At 41.8% G+C, this 18,437-nt stretch overlaps 2 protein-coding genes across 2 annotated transcripts; one reads left to right on the forward strand and one right to left on the reverse strand.

Annotated features, from left to right (window-relative positions):
• Window positions 1-2,078: 2,078 nt before the first annotated feature.
• LOC140998409 (dnaJ homolog subfamily C member 11-like) lies at window positions 2,079-10,948 on the forward strand. The gene is made up of 16 exons (XM_073468692.1): window positions 2,079-2,153; window positions 2,926-3,055; window positions 3,234-3,307; window positions 3,428-3,529; window positions 3,757-3,885; window positions 3,982-4,104; window positions 4,311-4,384; window positions 4,818-5,007; window positions 5,108-5,193; window positions 6,497-6,613; window positions 6,716-6,871; window positions 7,106-7,175; window positions 7,380-7,437; window positions 8,284-8,426; window positions 9,270-9,399; window positions 9,494-10,948. Exons 1-16 carry the CDS (start codon window positions 2,079-2,081, stop codon window positions 9,517-9,519), a joined length of 1,683 nt encoding a protein of 560 aa, XP_073324793.1. The 3' UTR covers window positions 9,520-10,948.
• A 1,184-nt stretch (window positions 10,949-12,132) lies between these two features.
• Window positions 12,133-18,397, reverse strand: phf13 (PHD finger protein 13). The gene is made up of 5 exons (XM_073468693.1): window positions 17,950-18,397; window positions 16,967-17,068; window positions 15,120-15,299; window positions 14,610-15,030; window positions 12,133-14,521 (listed from the first exon to the last, which is right to left on the reverse strand). Exons 1-5 carry the CDS (start codon window positions 17,992-17,994, stop codon window positions 14,289-14,291), a joined length of 981 nt encoding a protein of 326 aa, XP_073324794.1. The 5' UTR covers window positions 17,995-18,397; the 3' UTR covers window positions 12,133-14,288.
• Between the last annotated feature and the right edge of the window lie 40 nt (window positions 18,398-18,437).

Consider the following 18,437-nt stretch of genomic DNA (forward strand, 5'->3'; position numbering starts at 1 on the left):
TGCAGAATCTTCTCATAACTAATGTCTACAGCAAAACTCCTCCTGTTTGTCATTATACCTCTGAAGCTGATGTAAAACTGAGTCTTCAGGAACAACCCAAATGCTGTACCTTTTACTCCACTTCATTTATCTGACAGCTATACTCAGACTTCTAAAATAAAATGCATTCTTATAGATTAAGCCACTTACAGTATTTTTTATTCAAGATCTATTATGACAAGCAGCAACATTAAAATGTTGCTTATATCTTGATGCATCATTAATAATCCAATAGTTTGACATAAAGGGAGGGAGAGAACTAATCAGATCGTTTACTAAATATTTAAGTACTAAATATAGCATCCTTTATTACAAGTGCATTGTGCATTCAAAATGTTACTTATTAATTAATCATCAGCAAAATGTACTTACATCATCATTATCTGCTGTATTGCTCCTGTCCATGTGTCTGCATTATTTTTACTGACGCTTTAAGATGTAAGCAGCATTTAAGTGTTTTATATCTGGTTGTGTGGAAGTGAATTTCAATCAAGTTATGTATGGTAGTTCAACACATATCAATGCATACTATTCTAGAAACTGAAATGTTTAGTTTATAAAATCTTCATCTACAAAATAACTTAAGCTGTCAAATAAATGTAGCGGTACAATCAGTACAAATATGGTGGAGTATTAAGTATGCAAATACTTAAGTCAAGTTCAACTACCTCAAAATTTTACTAGAGTACTGTGCTTAAAGGGTTACTCAAAAGATTTCACACATTAACGTGTGTTTACAGGTTTTGAGAGTACTACCACCTATGTGGGAAAATCAGTATAACGCTTTTTGATGCTCCAGAAGAAGTGGCATGTAATCTGATAAATTGCCTCCAGTGATGTCACTCTGTGGCTAAATTGCATTGTGGGTAATATAGGAACCAGGTTTTGAAAAGGAAGAAGAAAGTGTGGATTAAAATAAGTGATATCTCTGGTCCTGCTGTAGTGATCAGACTACATGCACCTTTCTCAAGAGCCACAAAAGACTTCACCTGTAAACGCACTTTAATATATAAAACCCTTAAAGTAAAGTGCTAGAGTGCTGTTATTTTAGATTTCATTTAGCTGACACTTTAAGGCTAATGGAGTATCTTTTTCATAGTGGCATTACTATTTTTATTTAGATAAAGATTTTATTTTAGATACAGAGGCTTTCCATTGCTGCAACAATTGAAATAAGTGAGGGGAAAATGTAATGATAGCAGAGCACTTGAGATTGAAGTCAGGAAACAAGGTCAACAGCCCCCAAAAGCCCCAGGTTCACATTGTCACTGAGCAGTGACAATATTAAAGCACATTATCAACCAGCATGGTAGGTACCTTAGGTGGGCCTGCTTTATTACCTCTTAATGAGGACATGTCCTCAAGAGGGGCCCTGTGTCAAAATCTAGTTTAAAGAACGTCACTTTTTCATCTGATAGGTTTACATGTTCCATATTCCTAAATTAATTTCAAATTAGTTTCATCAAACTGCCACATAGCTAACCTGGTTATTTACCTTAGGTTATCTGCTAAATGGACAGAGAGGGGCAGAAACAGGCATTAAAAGAGGCCCAGCAGCTAATTTTTGCCCCATTACTGTGTAAATTGCTTTACATACAACAGAAATGTAATATTGTTAATAATTAAACCATTGTAGTTCAAAGCAATTTTCCCACCTAAGCTATGCTATCCTGATGCAAACACATCAGCCTTGTTATTGAGCGTTGGTCGTTCAGCCAATCAGCATTGAGAGTCAGCGTTAGCCGTCAGGCAGGACGACAGGACTACCGGGTGTTTTCAGTGAGAAAGAATGGAAAGTAAAGAGGCAGTGACGGGTATTTTATACACTGACAAATACTTTACCTTCTGAAAAGAAAAAAACGCCCCTCACAATCGTTTTTCTTCGTGTATCAAGGTGTCAAATCTCTTTCGCGCTGCTGAGCTCAAACACAGCCAGCAGAGAGCGACAGAACTACTTCCGCTCCTCCATCAGTCTCTCCTCCTGGCCAATGAGCTTCCAGAGAACCGGAGGGGTGGGCGGGACCGGACCAAACGCAAACATGGCGGCGTCCTTAGATGATGATTTTGAGTTTAATAATCAGGACTACTACTCTCTACTCAACGTCAGAAAAGAGGTATGGTTTGTTCTGTTTTGCTGTGGCGCCGAATGGTGACGGACATTTCGCTGTGACTATCTGGTAGTTTTCCACTGAGGAGGTGGTCTGCAGTCGGTGCACCATCCTTCAGTTGAATGACGGTCTTCTTCATCAGCACCAACATCCGTAGAGGTTGAGACCGGCTAATGCTGCATGGGCATGAACAGACAGCACATTTCAGCACCTGCTTTAGTTGAATACAGGCAGTGTTGTCTTTGAAGTGTGTCTGCAAAAATGTATGTCCGCATCGATGAGCACCTTCACAATAGTTCTCATTCAAACAGGGAGACTGAGAGGCCTGAATAGACGTACACTTGGTCGTTCATCTGTAAGCGTTAGCTTAGTTAGGTGACATTAGGTTGTTAGTGACGCCATAAGTACAGTATCACACTTCTAATCCAGTGCTTGATGTCAATGGACTGGCAGCTGTTTCAGTTTCTTTAAAAACATGAGGCTTTAATGTTGAATTGTGTTTAGGAGAGGATCTGAAAGGATCAGTTGACTATTGGTCCATTTAAAGTGGAAATTAGTCTGCGATAGTTTGTTTAATGAGTTGTTTTCAAACAAAAGTGCAAGAAATTGCTGGTTCCCTCTAAAAATGTAAACAGATCCTGCTTTAATTTATCCAACATAATAGCAAATTGAGCTTAACTGTTTTTTGGACAATTTGAAGACCTTTTCTGTCACTTGAAAATAAGTACAATTTGCAGCCATCCTCATGAGTGAGACCTACCTGTCCTCTCTCTCACAGGCTACATTAGAGGAGCTAAAGGCGTCATATCGCAGGCTGTGTATGCTCTACCATCCTGACAAACATCGAGACCCCGAGCTGAAAAGCCAGGCTGAACAGCTTTTCAACCAGGTGCACCAGGCGTATGAAGGTAAGGCCACTTGCTGATGTACACCAACTGGAATTTAAACCATGTAGTCCACATTGAAAAAATATAGATGAAATTAAACATTGTTTCTACAGGACCAGGGCATGAAAACAGACAAAACTCCACACAAAACACAACAGGTCTACATAAACTGAACAGTTGTTTCCCTCTTTCCCCTCAGTGCTGAGCGATGAGCACTCCAGAGCCATCTATGACATCTTTGGGAAGAAAGGGCTGGAGGTGGAAGGCTGGGAGGTATGTACTCCGTCTGATTTAACCGTAATGTCTTAAAGTTGAGGAGTTTAGCTCCAACATTATACATACAGTATTAACATATCTTCACTCTCAATATATGATGGTGATGATGCTGTGTAGGTGGTGGAGCGGAAGAGAACTCCAGCAGAAATTCGAGAAGAGTACGAAAGGCTGCAGAGAGAAAGAGAAGAGAGGAGACTGCAGCAAAGAACTAACCCCAAGGTTTTTTCAGTCACAGCTACACCACAATCCTCCGTCAACTTTACTACTTTCACTGTATTTCTTGTGTAGGCCTCCACATTTGTGCAGACATTATTAAATACATTGTGTAACACAGCTCAGTGTTGACTGTGAATGATTCCCACATTCATTTCATTATGTGCCTCACCCTTTTCCTTCTTTCCTAATTAATTCTGTCAATCTCCCCCCTTCACTCCCTCATTATTCAGGGCACAATCAGCGTGGGTGTGGATGCAACAGACCTGTTTGACCGCTATGATGAGGACTTTGAAGAGATGCCAGGAGGCGGGTTTCCTCATATTGAAATTAACAAGATGCACATTTCTCAGTCCATAGAGGTACAACCAAAACAAACACTCACTTAACATTTATCTTCCACATGGAGACTTACCTGGGCCGGAGCCACTGTAGTATTCTTTCTTGTCTTTCTTCAGGCTCCTTTGACAAACTCTGACACAGCAGTGCTGTCTGGTTCACTCTCTACGCACAATGGGAATGGAGGGGGCAACATTAACATGACCGTACGAAGAGTTACGTCAGCCAAGGGCTGGGGAGAGGTATGCAAATATATACAACACATGAACACAAACTACAATATTCATGTCATATAAAAAGCACAAATGTTAAATACAGTCTATAGCAGCATTTGTTGAAAAGGCATTTTCAGTATGCTTTGTGTTAGATGTTAGGGTGAAATAATTTTTTTTCTTAGTAATTTTCTTGCCCGTCTGCAATCGATTGTCTCTGTGCGTTTGCTGTATAGGTGGAGTTTGGTGCAGGAGACATACTTGGACCTCTCATTGGGTTAAAGGTGTTTCGCAATGTTACTCCACGTTGGTAAGGCCAGCTGTTTGAAGTAGGGGACTACAATGCACACTGTATTAACTGGGGTTGCAGGGGTATACTGGTCTCAAGGTGTACATTGGTATGAAAATTGACGGTTGTCATACTGTGTAAATTTGCTTATCTAGCGAGCAGTATTCTACCATATTAGCGTTATAAAGATAAATATATATTTCAAGCTTATATTAAGCTTCACGTCTGTCGGGACATAATGTTTTGGGAAATTAAGATAAAGCATTATTTTATCCAGAAAAAAACTCTTCATTTCCTTAAAGGTCATTGTAATTGATTATAATAACCATAATGATAATTGTGTAATACAGCATACTGTGAAACTGTAATATGTTCTGAGATGGTTATCGTACCAATCTCATACCATTGCAAACCTAGTATTAAAACATGAACGCTCTGTCATTTCTCTGTCCAGTTTCTTGACAGCCCAGTGTGGTTTGCAGTTCTCTCCTCGAGGTTTGCGTCCAAGCTGTTCTCTGATGACAGCGCGCCACCTGGACCAGAACACCATGGGTTACCTGCAGTGGCGCTGGGGGCCCAACAGTGCCATGACCACCAGCCTGGTCCGAGACACGAAAAGCAGCCACTTCACTTTGGCTCTGCAGGTACACACAAAGCACAAACACAAATGCATATCCACTGAAGGTGACGTAATTAGAATTGCTATTTTATCACTTTTCTATTTCTGTCGTCCACCCATTTCAGCTGGGTGTGCCTCACTCCTACCTGATGATGAGCTACCAGTACAAGTTCCAGGATGAGGACCAGACCAAAGTGAAAGGCTCTGTTAAGTACGTCTGTCTGCTCATCCTGTTTTTTGATCAACTGATGAATTGTCCTGTTGATTAGCTGATGGAATTTCCTTGTCAAAGTACTTTTAAGAGCAACTTAACACCAGCTGAAAACACTGCTTTTCTGCCTGGTATTAAGTTATTCTTTAAGTGACTGGAAGGATTTAAAGTGGTTTTTAATCAAATTTTATTGTAATTGCAAGAAACTTGTGACATTATTTTTACATCATAAGGTTTTTTTCCTGGCATCATGAAAAATGTTTCATAATTACAAGAAAGTGGATTGTTTTTTCAAGTCCTTGTTATGTCAAGATAAAACTAGAATTAGCACCTCGCCGTTGTATGCGTCCGCGCACCATTCAAGTTGCCGTTCCTGAGCTATGGTGATGAATAATAGGAAGAACATTTTTAGTAGAATATTATAGTGTCACAGTGCATTTAACCTTTGACCTGTTGGATATCAGATGTCATGACTTCATCATTTTGTCCTGCTAGAAATTTCTGTAAAATGTTAATTATCGTATGAATACTTGAGTTATGGCGAAAAGTGTGTTTTGCGAAGGTCACAGTGACCTTGACCTCTGACCTTTGGCCACCAAATTCTAATCAGTTTATCCCTTAGTCCAAGTGGTTATTTGCACCAAATTTGAAGAAATTCCCACAAGGCGTTCTTAAGATATCACGTTCATAAGAATGGGATGGACGGATGGACAACCCGAAAACATAATGCCTCTGGCCATGGCGGTCTCCAGCGCCGAGGCACAAAAATAACTGTTTCGTGATAAAAACTGAACAAAACATGAGATCTACAAATCAGACATCTTATATAAACCATTTAATAATGCAACCTGCAAATCACATATTACATACAGTTTGGGCTGCACAAAAAACATTTTAACTTACCATTTCTTTTCATATTTCAGATGATAATTATTATAATTGTATATTTATAGAGCACATTTTCAAGAAAGAAACACAAAGTGCTTTCCAGAGTTAGCACAATAAAAGACAATGACAGGACAAATGAGACATTAAAATCACTGCAGGAGATAAAAAGATGTACACAATTATACAGCATTCTGGGAAAATATAAAAGGCATAAATAATAAGAGCAATAAAAGATTCATAAATATAGACATTAGTGTAAAAGTAAATGTAACAAAACAAGAAGCAGAAAGCCATTAGCAACACATATTTGGTTCCAAAACACTTCAATCTCCTGGCTTCATAATGTATTTATAATGTATCGTCCCACTGTAGCTGTCTGACACTCTCCGTTCATTTTGTGTTCCTCCCGTTACAGGACGGGCTGGTTTGGCACTGTGGTGGAATATGGAGCAGAGAGGAAGATCAGCCGACACAGTGTCCTGTCAGCCACTGTCAGCATCGGGGTCCCTCAGGGAGTCACACTCAAGATCAAGTACTGGCCAACCCAAAATCAGATCTCATTCTCCTTTGGGTCCTTATCTCGCTGCATCATTTTCTAATGTGTGTGTACCTTTGTGCTGGTGTCTCTGTACAGGTTGGCACGTGCCAGTCAGACGTACCTGTTTCCAGTCCACCTGACAGATCAGCTGCTGCCCAGTGCTGTCTTCTACGCCACCGTGGGACCCCTGCTGGTCTACATGGCCATCCACAGACTGATCGTCATCCCATATACACAAGCACAGAAAGAGCAGTCAGTGCACCTCCTCATTACCTCATTTTAATTTGACACTCAATTAGCATTCACACTCATTTTTAACTTTTTGATGTATGAGTTGGGCAGAAATCCAGTATTTTGGTTTTGGTTGTCGCTAATACAATCAGGGTTCTTTTCAGTTTTACTCACACTGTCATTATTGAGAGGCTCCACACTGAATCCCAGTGGGTGATTGTTGATGTCTGCTTTTTTTGTCTCTGTGCTTCTCAGAGAGCTGGAGCTGCAGAGGAAGAGCTCCTCTGCAGACATCGCCAAGAAGAAGCAGGAGGCAGAGTCTGCCGTGAGTACTCGCGCTCACATGCAACCACACATTTTATTCATTGTGTGTGGGGGATCATTGATCATTGTTTCTAGATTCAGCTCTTCTCATCTCGTCTGAAAACTTCCCTTCTATCCTATTCTATTTTGCTCTACACCACTCCTCCTCCTCCTCCTCCTCCTCTTCCTCCCCCTCCTCCATCTTTCTCCCTTGGCTCCTCTGCAGGTTCTGCTGATGCAGGAGTCTGTGAGGAGAATCATAGAAGCGGAAGAAGCCAAGATGGGTGAGGGAACAGACACACACACACATACACATACACATACACACACACACACAGACACTACAACAGGGTGAGACACTGAGAACTTTTTTTTAGTTTGCAGACAGCAGTCAAAACTTGGTAGAAATCCAAGTGTGTAATTCAGACACATATCTCCTGGTTGCTGTTAACTGGGTAATATACAGCACTGTAGCTCCAGGATCCTGTTTTTATAAGTCTGACTTCCAACACCTACGGCTGTGAAGCAAGTGATGATGAAGTAGCACGTCTCCATGTTGCAGTGTTTACATAGGTTAAGCTTGCAAGTCTGTGCAAAGAACACCAGATTGTACACTGGCTTAAATCAAAAGTATGATTTCAGTGTGCTAATAGATTTCCTGTTATATTTGTATAGAGGGTGCATGTGATTATCAGCATGTGTCAATCACTCTATGGGAAGTGTTCACAACACCTCCTAGATGCTCTGTTAGGAAGAAATGGCTTAAAGAGTAGCAGAAACGTTGTTTCCGTGTTGTTTTTATGTTGCCGTTTTGAGCTAATGTTCTTAAGGGAGCTACAGTGACCTTCTTTCATGCTCTTCCTTTTTTCATCTACTATTGGTCCAGCACCTGCCTTTGGATGCCTATGGATTTGTTTATAGCTTCTGTGTTTGTACAGCTGTAGGAGGTATTCACACAATAATGCTTCTGATTGTCCACTCCTCGTGGCTGTCATACATTACGCGCCACTGGTTTTCTCTGTGTTTTCCAGTCTGTCTTCACTGCTCTCTCTGTTAAACTGAGCATCTGCATATTTGCACCCTAAGTTACACACAAAGACTAAACACTTCCACTGCTCATTGCTGTCTAGGTCTGATCATCCTGAATGCCTGGTATGGAAAGTTCGTGTCAGACACGAGCCAGAAGCAGGAGAAAGCAAAGGTCATCGACGTCACTGTGCCTCTGCAGTGCCTGGTCAAGGACTCCAAACTCATCCTCACCGAGTCCTCTAAGGTTTGTGTCGCTACATGTCGGTGCGTCCATTTGATTAGCTACAAGTTCTTTGGAAAGCCAGTGAGGTCATTATAATCTATTTCCTTTTCCCTGCTGTTTGATGTTTTATAGGTCTGTTATTTTTAGTTTTAAATCACCAGCCGTTTATAAATGTGCCGTTGCAAATGGAAGTCGAGTTTGAGAACACTGCTTTACGCGCGTTCACATGTGCAGAGGGTGCCCGAGGAATGATCTGCCTGGGAGGTTATGTTTTCACCCAAAAACTACTTAACACATTTTGACTAAACTTTGATATAGGATGGTCTCAGCCCAGAATAGACCCCATTAACTTTTGATGTCTATCTGAATAAAGGGAAGGATCTTTCTCACTTACTTAACATTGCGAGATAGGGCATTTTTCAACATTTTTGTTCAGGTTTATTTAGGTGGCTGGTATCTATGAGTGAGTACAAAAGGGGACTTTTGGACCTCGTTTCTTTGTCATAGGGTTAGGGTCTACAACACTGGCGTGTGTCTGTTTATTAAAAATTTTAAAAAAATCAATTAAACAACTTATTTTCTTACACTTGGCACATGTGCGTAAACATGCTCACTGACATAGTCGCCTTACAGGACGTTGTTTAAATACACACACCAAGGAATAACAGCTGTCAGCAGCAAGGGTCCTAGCAGGCACTCTGCCGGCACCAGCTGAAGATATAAAACTATATTAACAATTTATTAACAGTTGTGTGTATTAACTAGATAAAAGATCAAACAACAGGTGTAAGGAGGTGAATAATGTCCTCATCTGCTTTTCATACCATCCATATGCATGCATACAAACTGTTTCTCTGTGTGCAGGCTGGATTGCCGGGCTTCTATGACCCTTGTGTCGGAGAAGAGAAGAGTCTTAAATTACTGTACCAGTTCAGAGGTGTCATGCACCAAGTCATCTCTGCAGACACTGATCCGCTACGGATACCCAAGCAATGTCAGTATGCAGCCACTTTTCCTAAACCCAGTATTAATATAATGTTTTGTAACATTACTACAAGTTAAGATCACATACATTTTTGTCTTTTCAGCTCACAGAATTGAGTCCGAGCCCTAGGAGCCCACCACTGTTGGAGCACCAGAGGGCAAATGCAGCTGAAAAGAGACTTTGTGTAAACAGAAGAACTCAAGAAAGCAGGAGAAACGCCGAGTCTGTTTCTCACCTCTGGTCCTCTTCTGTCATGGTATTAGTGAATCTGTTTATCGAGTTCCTCCACTCCTCCCTTTCCTGTGGGCCGTCTCTGAGGTTCAGCAGAATACAGGAGTCAGCTCAGAGTTTCTACAAGCCTTTGTGTCTCCAGTCTGCTCCACCTGACAGGGCTGCTCAAATATCTGCCTGCTGCAGGAGATCAGCCCTGAACATAGTTTTATATATGCACTACACAGAGGGACTGACAGTCACTGCGGACGTGTTGTCCAATTCCAACAATGATGAGCTAAAAGTGATATATTTAAAGATGTGTCTTGACAGTTGTTATGTCAGGTATATACAAGCGAGCTGTAGTTTTATCCCATATCATTGTAGTCTTTGTCCTGTATGTGTATCACCCAGGTAGGTTTGAATCTAATACTGTTATTTCACTAACTCATGCAAGAGTAAGAGTAACACTATGCAGGATCATGTCTCAGTGACCCTGAGGCTGATCAGGACTGAGGACCGATTGTGTAACTCGTGTTTTCGTTTACTTGTAGAAACGTCTCATCCTAATTTATTATGCCTTTTAGTGACATGTCTGCTGCTCATGGGGGTACCCGTCAGTCAGAAGGTGTAAACTGGTGCTCTAAACCTATATCTGTGACGGGGGTTGAGATACGGAAGGGGTTGTACATGGAGGGAAAGTGGTGGAGACGCCCTTTGGTGGTCGCGATCCAACTGAATTCCTCATACAGATTTTTTAATATTTCAGGCTAGACAGCAAGTCAACGGCAGAAATTCCACATTGAGATTTGAGTCTGAGCTTAATGATTATCTCTGTGCAGTTGCAGCCAGAACTGATTTTAATGTATGATTTTTAATGCAGTGGAGGTTATCCTTTGTATTTCACTTCTAGCACAATCCCTAGTTCATGGTTGGGGTGCGACCAGTAGAGGGCGTAGTTGGAACACTTTCCCTCATGAAGGCTGTGTTTGCTGCTGACAGGCAATAACTTGTTACTGGAGCTGACCTGAGCCACACTGAAACCATTTTATTTACTGATTATGGCACATTTGCACAGGAACATTTATTTGTTTGACATTGTTTCCATTTTTTACACCAATCCTGTGCCATATGTTTTAATCTGATGTTCTCTGGCCCTTTTTGAAAATTTAAACATTGCTAATGTCATGTCACTTAAACATAATGATGTATATGACACTAAAACCGTACTGGTCAGCTCGGGCTGCAACGATAACTCGATGAGTTGTCAGCTATTAGATTAATCGCCGACTATTTTGATAATTAATTCATCGGTTTGAATCACTTTTTAAGAAGGAAGTAAGTTTAAATTCTCTGCTTCCAGCTTATAAAATGTGAATATTTTCTGGTTTCTTTACTCCTTTAAATGACAGTGAACTAAATAACTTTTGGTTGTGAAAAAACAAGACATTTGAGGGTGACATCTCGGACTTTGGAAGACAACAATCAACATTTATCACCATTTTACCAACTAAAAAACGAATTAATTAATTGGGAAAAGAATCATTAGTTGCAGCCCTTCTGTCAGGCGGGACATTAAGCGAAAATCCACACACTAACTGACCTCTTCTGTAGCTATTTTCATATCAGAGTGGTGAGGTTGACATGGGGAAATCTAATATCCTGTGATGCACTTTCTGTTCAGATATACTGTAGGTAGGTGTTATTAACATCAAATGCACATTATGACTGTCAACTCCAATTTAATCAGTCTTTATTCCTCATTGTAATCTGTTTATGTGTCAGTATTTGTAAAGGTGGATTGACATTGTAACTACAAAGGGAAACGCGAAGGAGTGAGAGTTAAATTATTCCTCGTTTTATTGGGGGATCCTGTCATGGGCTACAGGGAATCCCTGAAAACACTATTCAGACCACTAATGTAGGATACAAATGGTATTTTATTGAATACAAAGGTAATATTTTGCACAAACTGTACAGTATTTCAAACAAATACAAGAGGTTAGTTGTCATAGTGCTGAAGCCTCTACTTGAAGCTGTACACTTAGTTGACTTTTTATGGTGTCCTCCTTTGATTCATTTGCCATTGCTGTGATTGATCTGTAAAATAAGTAGATGAAAGTGCTAAGATGGATTCATTTTGGTTCTTAGTCGGCAGGATGCAAGTCTCTGACTGTATCTTTAGCGAGATGCTCATGTTTGGGTCACTATCACAGCAGCCATTTTGCACTGTTTCTGTTTGTAGTTCGTCTTCTCTCTTTTGTTTTAAGAAGTGTGCTGTAAAGTATTCTGACAGGTCAGCTGTTCACCTCTGCTCTAGTGCCACCATGATGCCAGCAAAACGACTGCTCCCTGCTGTTCCACTCCAGTCCGTCATCCGAACTGACTCACATTAGTATGTAAATGTTCTGTATGGTTGAGGAGCCTGTGTTCTCTGTCCTGTAAGACTACAATAAATATGAACTGATCACATTGTTGTTTGATTTCACAAGCCAGCTAAAAAAAACAAAAAAACAGGAAAAAAGCAACCAATTAAAATGGTAACTCTTTATTTACAATAGTTTACAATAGTTTCACAGAAACGGTTTGCACCACAGTACAGACAACGCTTTCTCAAAGGGGATAGGACAACCCAGGATCAGAATAAAACGAGCTGTATCACAATGAGCATCGTTAACTTTAATTACACTGATGTCTTAAAGACGAAGACTGAAATTTGGGCATGAAGATTTGTGCCTTCAGGCTCTCTTCAAGACATAAACGTCCTGAGAAAAGGCAAATTTAGGTCTCGAAGCATCTTGAAAACCATCACCACCTGGGCGATTGCTGGGTACGAACCAGTTAGCCAACATTTGTAAATACCAGAAGACAAGAGTGCAGAGATGAGCTTAACCACTTTAAACTCTCGGAAAGTCTTGTGTTCTTTACAAACCAAACATTCATTTTGTGTGTGTGTTAGTCGTTCCCTGGTCGAGTCATTGATTCTGCATTGTAAAAAACCCATCCTGGACTAATATCCAAGGTACTGAATCTAAAAATCTGTCACTCTACAGTATGGCTTTTATATAATCAGAAACAACAGCAGATGGCACATGAATAAGCTTAAAATCTTTCATCCAAATTGCAAGTTTTAGGGAAAAAAAGCCCTAAAAAAAACATTTTTGCTTATGGAAGCAACTGAATACTGCTGTGAAAACGTTAGTGAGAGGTGATAAGAGACTGAGATCTGCTCTTCTGATCTGACCCTTCAGAGACAGAAATAACCCAACCCTGCCCATGGCCCTTTTGAAGATATCCATTTCACCGTCATACAAAAGACCAAAAACCACGGAGCTTAGCTGAGACAACTCTTAGCAGCACATGCATTGCCAACACACACACACACACACACAGTTTACCATTCAAAACACATACACACACGTACACACACTCACATGCATAATTTCAACTGGACTCTTGAGAGAATCTTTCTAAACACCATTCCAGTCAAGATAGCTTTTTTTTACTTAAACAGGACGGCCATAGGAGTTCCCTTCTATAAATATACTCGTCTCTGAAAACTTTTTTGTCATGAGCATGAAACAGTTGACAACTAAAAAAATGTACATTTCAATAACGTTTGGAAAATTAACATATTCATGAACAATACCACTGTTCACGCCTGTCATTAAATGCAGTAAAGACACTGACCAGAGGCAACAGAAAACACCTTTAACTGAATACAACTGTCATGTTATCTGAATCTTGTCAGTTATCTGGCTTATAAAGTTATTTATTATGAAAACCTCCTCAGGAACAGAATTCTGGTGAAATAAGAACACTGTTTGAACATTTCTGAAAAGCAAAGTGTGTAAAAGCTCCACGTGTGGCCGAGTTAACGTCTTGATTCAGAGCCTGGAAGACAGTTTGTGAAGTAGAAGGAAGAGGAACAAGAGCTTGGTGTAGCTGTATGGGCTTAAAGCCTCAATGATGATCGTTCACAACGTCTTAAATAACGAAACAGAACAACAAAGAGATGAAGCAGATGCAGACTGTAGTCTCTTATTCTACATCTTTGTTCTACTGGATTATACCTTAGTACTATAGCACCATCTGAAGCAATTAACACAAGGCTTAGCTTGCTTTCTCATTTTTAACAGTTAACTGTGTAACATTAACAGAGGCATCTAAGAGAAATCAAATCCAGTTTAATCTGAAAGACAAACCTTCCATGTGACAGAAAGGTCAGATGGATTTTGAAAAACAAAAAAAAGTGAGAAAAGTGCAAACTGTCTTTCCCACATATCCCAGCATGCACCATAGTGGGTGGCAGTTGTGAGGGTGTTTCTCTTTATATGGCAGTTCAAACGGTTCCAGTGTTCTCGAGAAATCTCAACAGTAGCGGTTTGCTGCTATGCTAACGTCATCTACAGACAGACATCCTTTCAGTGATTGCCTTACGCACAGAGTCTGTAGGGAAGCAGGGACAAACCTTAGTAAATCTAAAATAGCACTCAGACTGTTTTCAAATGGGATAAGGGGTTGGGATAGGTCCATCAAAGTGTTTGTAGAAAATGTGGGTTCTCAGCTGAACGTGAAGGACATACGATGAAGGCTGCGAGACCTGAATCTGAGGAAGGGTCAGTCCAGCAGGTGGAGGGGAAGCAGGAGTCAAAGGGGTCAGAGTTCACGGTTGGGGGGGGGGGTCATCAGTCTAGCAGATGTTTGCTGGGGGCTACCCGTGAGCGGTGGGAGCGGCGGGTGTCCGGGGTTCCATGTGACTCTCGGCAGGTCTGGCACACATATGTCTCTGGCACGTGGCTCTTGCGGATCTTGGCGCACGACAGGTGGATCCAGGTGTGACACTGGTTACACTCGATCATGGCTCGGCCTGCGAAAGGCTTACTGCAGAAACACGTCACCAGGTCCCACGAGTCGTCATCTGACAAGACAGGAGAGAGCATGTTCAGCTTGGTCACTTTGTCAAACCTGTAACAATGTAATATATATAGTTTTTAGAATAACCTTACCTGAGTCTACCATGATGTCTTCATCCTCTCCTGACCCATCCTCGTCTCTGAACACCACCTGTTTCCCCTGGCGGAACACCGTTCTGTTCCCTGCAAAGCCCTCCACCTTCTGTACCTTTACCACCCCTTCTTCAATTTCTTGGCCATCCCAGGGTCGACGCTCCTCCTTGGGCTCCTCCTTGCAGGTAGCTGGGCTAGGCATATGCTGGGGGTGGAGGGGAATGCTGATATCATCCTCAGGCTCCTCTTTGATCGTTTGGCCACCAAAGGAGACGGGATACTGTAGCCCTGGGACTGTCGAGCGGGCCTGCTGAACCTCGCTCTCCTCCCCGGCCGAATGCTCCCTCTCCTTTCTCCTTTTCTTCTTCTTCAGCTTGTCGGCTTTCCTGCGGTCATCCGGGTGCAGGGTGGCGATTGTGTGCTGCAGAGGAGGAAAAAAGGGGCATGTGTGTCAGAAGAGATGAAGGTTAAACATAAAAAGGGTTCTTATGTGACATCAACTCAACTCACATCTTTCTTGGTGTGACTTGACAGTGGGGCTCCGGGCTGTGGACGTTTCCTGCTCCTGTCCTGGGGGACCTTGGGAGGCCGCTGGGCACAGGAGGTTGGGGGTCCAGGGGTCCAGCCATCACTGTCAGCTGTGCTGCCTGTACTGTTTGGAGGGCTGGAACTACTGCGCAGCGGAGAGTCCTGTAACAATAAATAGAGAGGCTGGTAATTAAAAGATTCAAAATATCATGCAATATTATCAAGTGCCAAGGACTGGCATGATGTAATGCACTAGTTTAGAGGTCTGTGTGTGAGTAAGGTGCAGCTTCAGACAATTTGGCTGTCTGTGGTTATAATTAGTTGGCATTACAGGGAGTCTACATTGATCATTAAAGCCACTGTTTAATTAAATTCAAGGCCAATTTCCCAATACTAATAAACTAATGTGAAAATGTAGGATCACTTTTCTTCCTCTTCATCAAAATTTTAAGTCAGTCAAAATGACAGAAACAGGTTATTAGTTAGTTGGAGTTAAAGATACTGTGTCCAGGGCATCCCCTGGATCAGGTGCGTGAAACCCGTCACTGTTTATCAACAAATGACAAGAGAGCCTTGCACCACGTGACAAGATGTACACAGGCAGAGGGGGGCGGGATATGAAAACAAACCTAGCACGTGTGCGAGAGAAACGGCAGAATGACGGATGAAAGAAAAACCTTCGAAGGAACAACCACAACTGGGAAGAAATGAGTCAGAATCTTGAGTCTCTGCTGCCAGTGGTGAGGAAGAGGAAGTAAATTTGTCCAACATCAGCTCTGACAAAAGAAACTGTGCTCATACTGAAAACAGGGTGTCAAACTTTGCCTCTGGTTTCAAACAAAATGACAGTACCAAGGAGCTTGTAATTTCCATGCAGTGTGTTCCACACTTGCAGTACAGGAGCGTATCAGCCCAATTATTGATGAAGCTACAGAGGCCATGAAAACTTGACCAGATTTAACCCTGAGAAGGTCTTACCTGTTGGAGTTTGGAGGAGAAAATCTTGGTTGTGTGTGACAACAGAAAGTGTCCTCCCTTGATAACGGGACAGGGCAATGATTGTCTAGTGCATATTTTTTATCACTATGCTTTCAGCCATGATAAATGTTTACAAATGTGTTGCGGGGAAGAACACGGGTGGGAAAGGCTGGACAGTGTGGATGGGATTACTTGCCATACAACAGAGGGTTCAGCTGAGGCGAATACAAACAATAGTCAAAGTGAGGGAGGCTCTAAATGTAATCAGTCAGAGCGATTCAGCAAACTAAACAGGAGGCCAAGAAGCCATTTGTTACAGACACAACTGAAATCTGGTATACAAAAAAGTATTCTCGCCATGTGAATGGTGAGAAAAGGCTGCGGTTAGTTATTAACAGAGAGCGTGCTGAAACTAAAATAAACACAAACCAAAAAAAGCTACTGCTGCACACAACCTTTCAGACTTCCCACCAAAAGCAAGTCTAGATCACTGATGTCAATCACAACAGATGTGCAGGATTGTTTTCTTGGTTAATAAAAATCTGCTTCAACTTTAACTTTAAAACAAGTGCTTTCTTTTAAATCCATCCAACAATTTTCTCAGGTTGCACAACAGTTTATTCGGATTCTTTGCAACTGTATTGTCTTCATTAATTTACCATAAACATTTGGTTTTCATTAACACATAGTGGCTCTTTAAGTGTTTTCCCTCTTTTGTGAATTTTACAATCCTGTTATTGTGCTATCCACTGCAACTCTATTTTCATTCGACTGTATTTTAAACATTTAAAAACAATGCAGGTGCTTAGGTGAAGATGTGTGTACAGGCACCGACCGCCTCATCTACTCACCTCTTGGGGGTATGGGATGTAACCGGCATAGGCCAAGACAAAAGTGCAAAACTTGTTAAAATCCTCCACTGTCCTCCTCCTCCTGTATGGCGGACTGAACCCCTGAAACACAGGCACGTCATTGAAACATTAGCTGCATCCAACATACACATCCCGACATGGCGATGACATGAGCGAGCTGATCGGCACACAACGCAACTGTGCAACCTGCCATCAGCGCTGGCTGAGTCGATACGACGTGACACAACTGAGCGAAACTAACACTGACATGATGACTAACATAAGACAAAGTTTAATAAGTCGTATGAGAAATGACTTTCTGAACTCGTCAGTGAAGCTTCCTACCAACCCCCACCGATAAGCCCAACTAAAAACGACAGCTAATGCTAGCTGGATCGGCTAGCGACAGACAGCAAATAGCGGTTGAGCAACTAATGCAATACAGCTAGCTGTTGGCTAGTGTCGGTGGAGTTTAACGAGCAAACAAAACTATGAAGCAATGCACGAATTTGCATTAATGACTATCAAAGAGTCACAGGGAGTCATAAAAACATCAGTGTTATCCAGCTGTTACCTGACGAGAAAGGCAGATTACATGCATACGATGTTTAGTTAGCCAAATTTGTGTTAGCATACTCCGCTACGATGATGGAATGTTTTCTTTTCGATGAAACGTTAAGCTAGCTTTAACGACATCAATACAACCCGGTGAAAAGTCAATTACTCATTCTCGCACACAGTGTTTATTTTAAGTAGGGAAAGTTGACAAGTGGAACTAAGCTCGTCTGAACGCTTGGCGTGTGTAACTTATTCAATTTCTGCACCAGCAGCTACATTATGTCAACATTAGCACAGCAAGCTAACGCTAACTAATCAGCAGCTGCTACATCGTGTAGTGACAGCCTCGAACAAGTTGACGTTTGCTAACGTCGTTAGCCATCACTGCAAACTACTCACTGTAAAACAGTTGCAGAAAAACTTACCTCCGACTGAAATGCATGCGATGTCGATGGGTTTATGTCACCCATCCTTACTTAGTCCGACACAACCTGGCGTTTAGTCGATAACTTGACAGGGTGAAGCAACGGGCTACCCGATCCGACCGTAAACACGGAGCTTACCTAGCCTTTGCTTGCTAGATAGCTGCCTAACGTTATGGCTAACGTCAACGTTACTTATGCTACAACTCGAAGCAACAGTGTTCACTCACTTTGCCATTATCAGCAAAGATAACGCTACTACCGCCGGGAACCGACCGACTATGTGGTCGGATCAAAGTTGTAAAACGTGCCTCCCGCGAACAGCAAACGTTAGCAAACGTGACTACTGTATTTCCACCGAGCTGTCCGGTAATGTCTTCGTTTGATCCAGTTTACTGACTGCTGGGGGGAGCGGTTCACGTTGGCTGTCACCAGCTGCCTGCCCACTCTTCTACTTCATGTCCCTCATAGCTGTGACAGTCGGGGGACGA

The sequence above is a fragment of the Pagrus major genome, chromosome 6, assembly GCF_040436345.1.
Source record: "Pagrus major chromosome 6, Pma_NU_1.0".
NCBI classification, from domain to species: Eukaryota; Metazoa; Chordata; class Actinopteri; order Spariformes; family Sparidae; genus Pagrus; species Pagrus major.

Coding starts and splice junctions, on each gene's coding strand:
- LOC140998409 (XM_073468692.1), top strand. CDS start 2,079: ATGGCGGCGTCCTTAGATGATGATTTTGAGTTTAATAATCAGGACTAC. Junction 5,194..6,496: donor AAAGTGAAAGGCTCTGTTAA/GTACGTCTGTCT, acceptor CTCCCGTTACAG/GACGGGCTGGTTTGGCACTG. Junction 9,400..9,493: donor GCTACGGATACCCAAGCAAT/GTCAGTATGCAG, acceptor TTGTCTTTTCAG/CTCACAGAATTGAGTCCGAG.
- phf13 (XM_073468693.1), bottom strand. CDS start 17,994: ATGGGTGACATAAACCCATCGACATCGCATGCATTTCAGTCGGAG. Junction 17,069..17,949: donor CGCATGCATTTCAGTCGGAG/GTAAGTTTTTCT, acceptor CCTGTGTTTCAG/GGGTTCAGTCCGCCATACAG. Junction 15,031..15,119: donor CAAGTCACACCAAGAAAGAT/GTGAGTTGAGTT, acceptor CCTCCTCTGCAG/CACACAATCGCCACCCTGCA.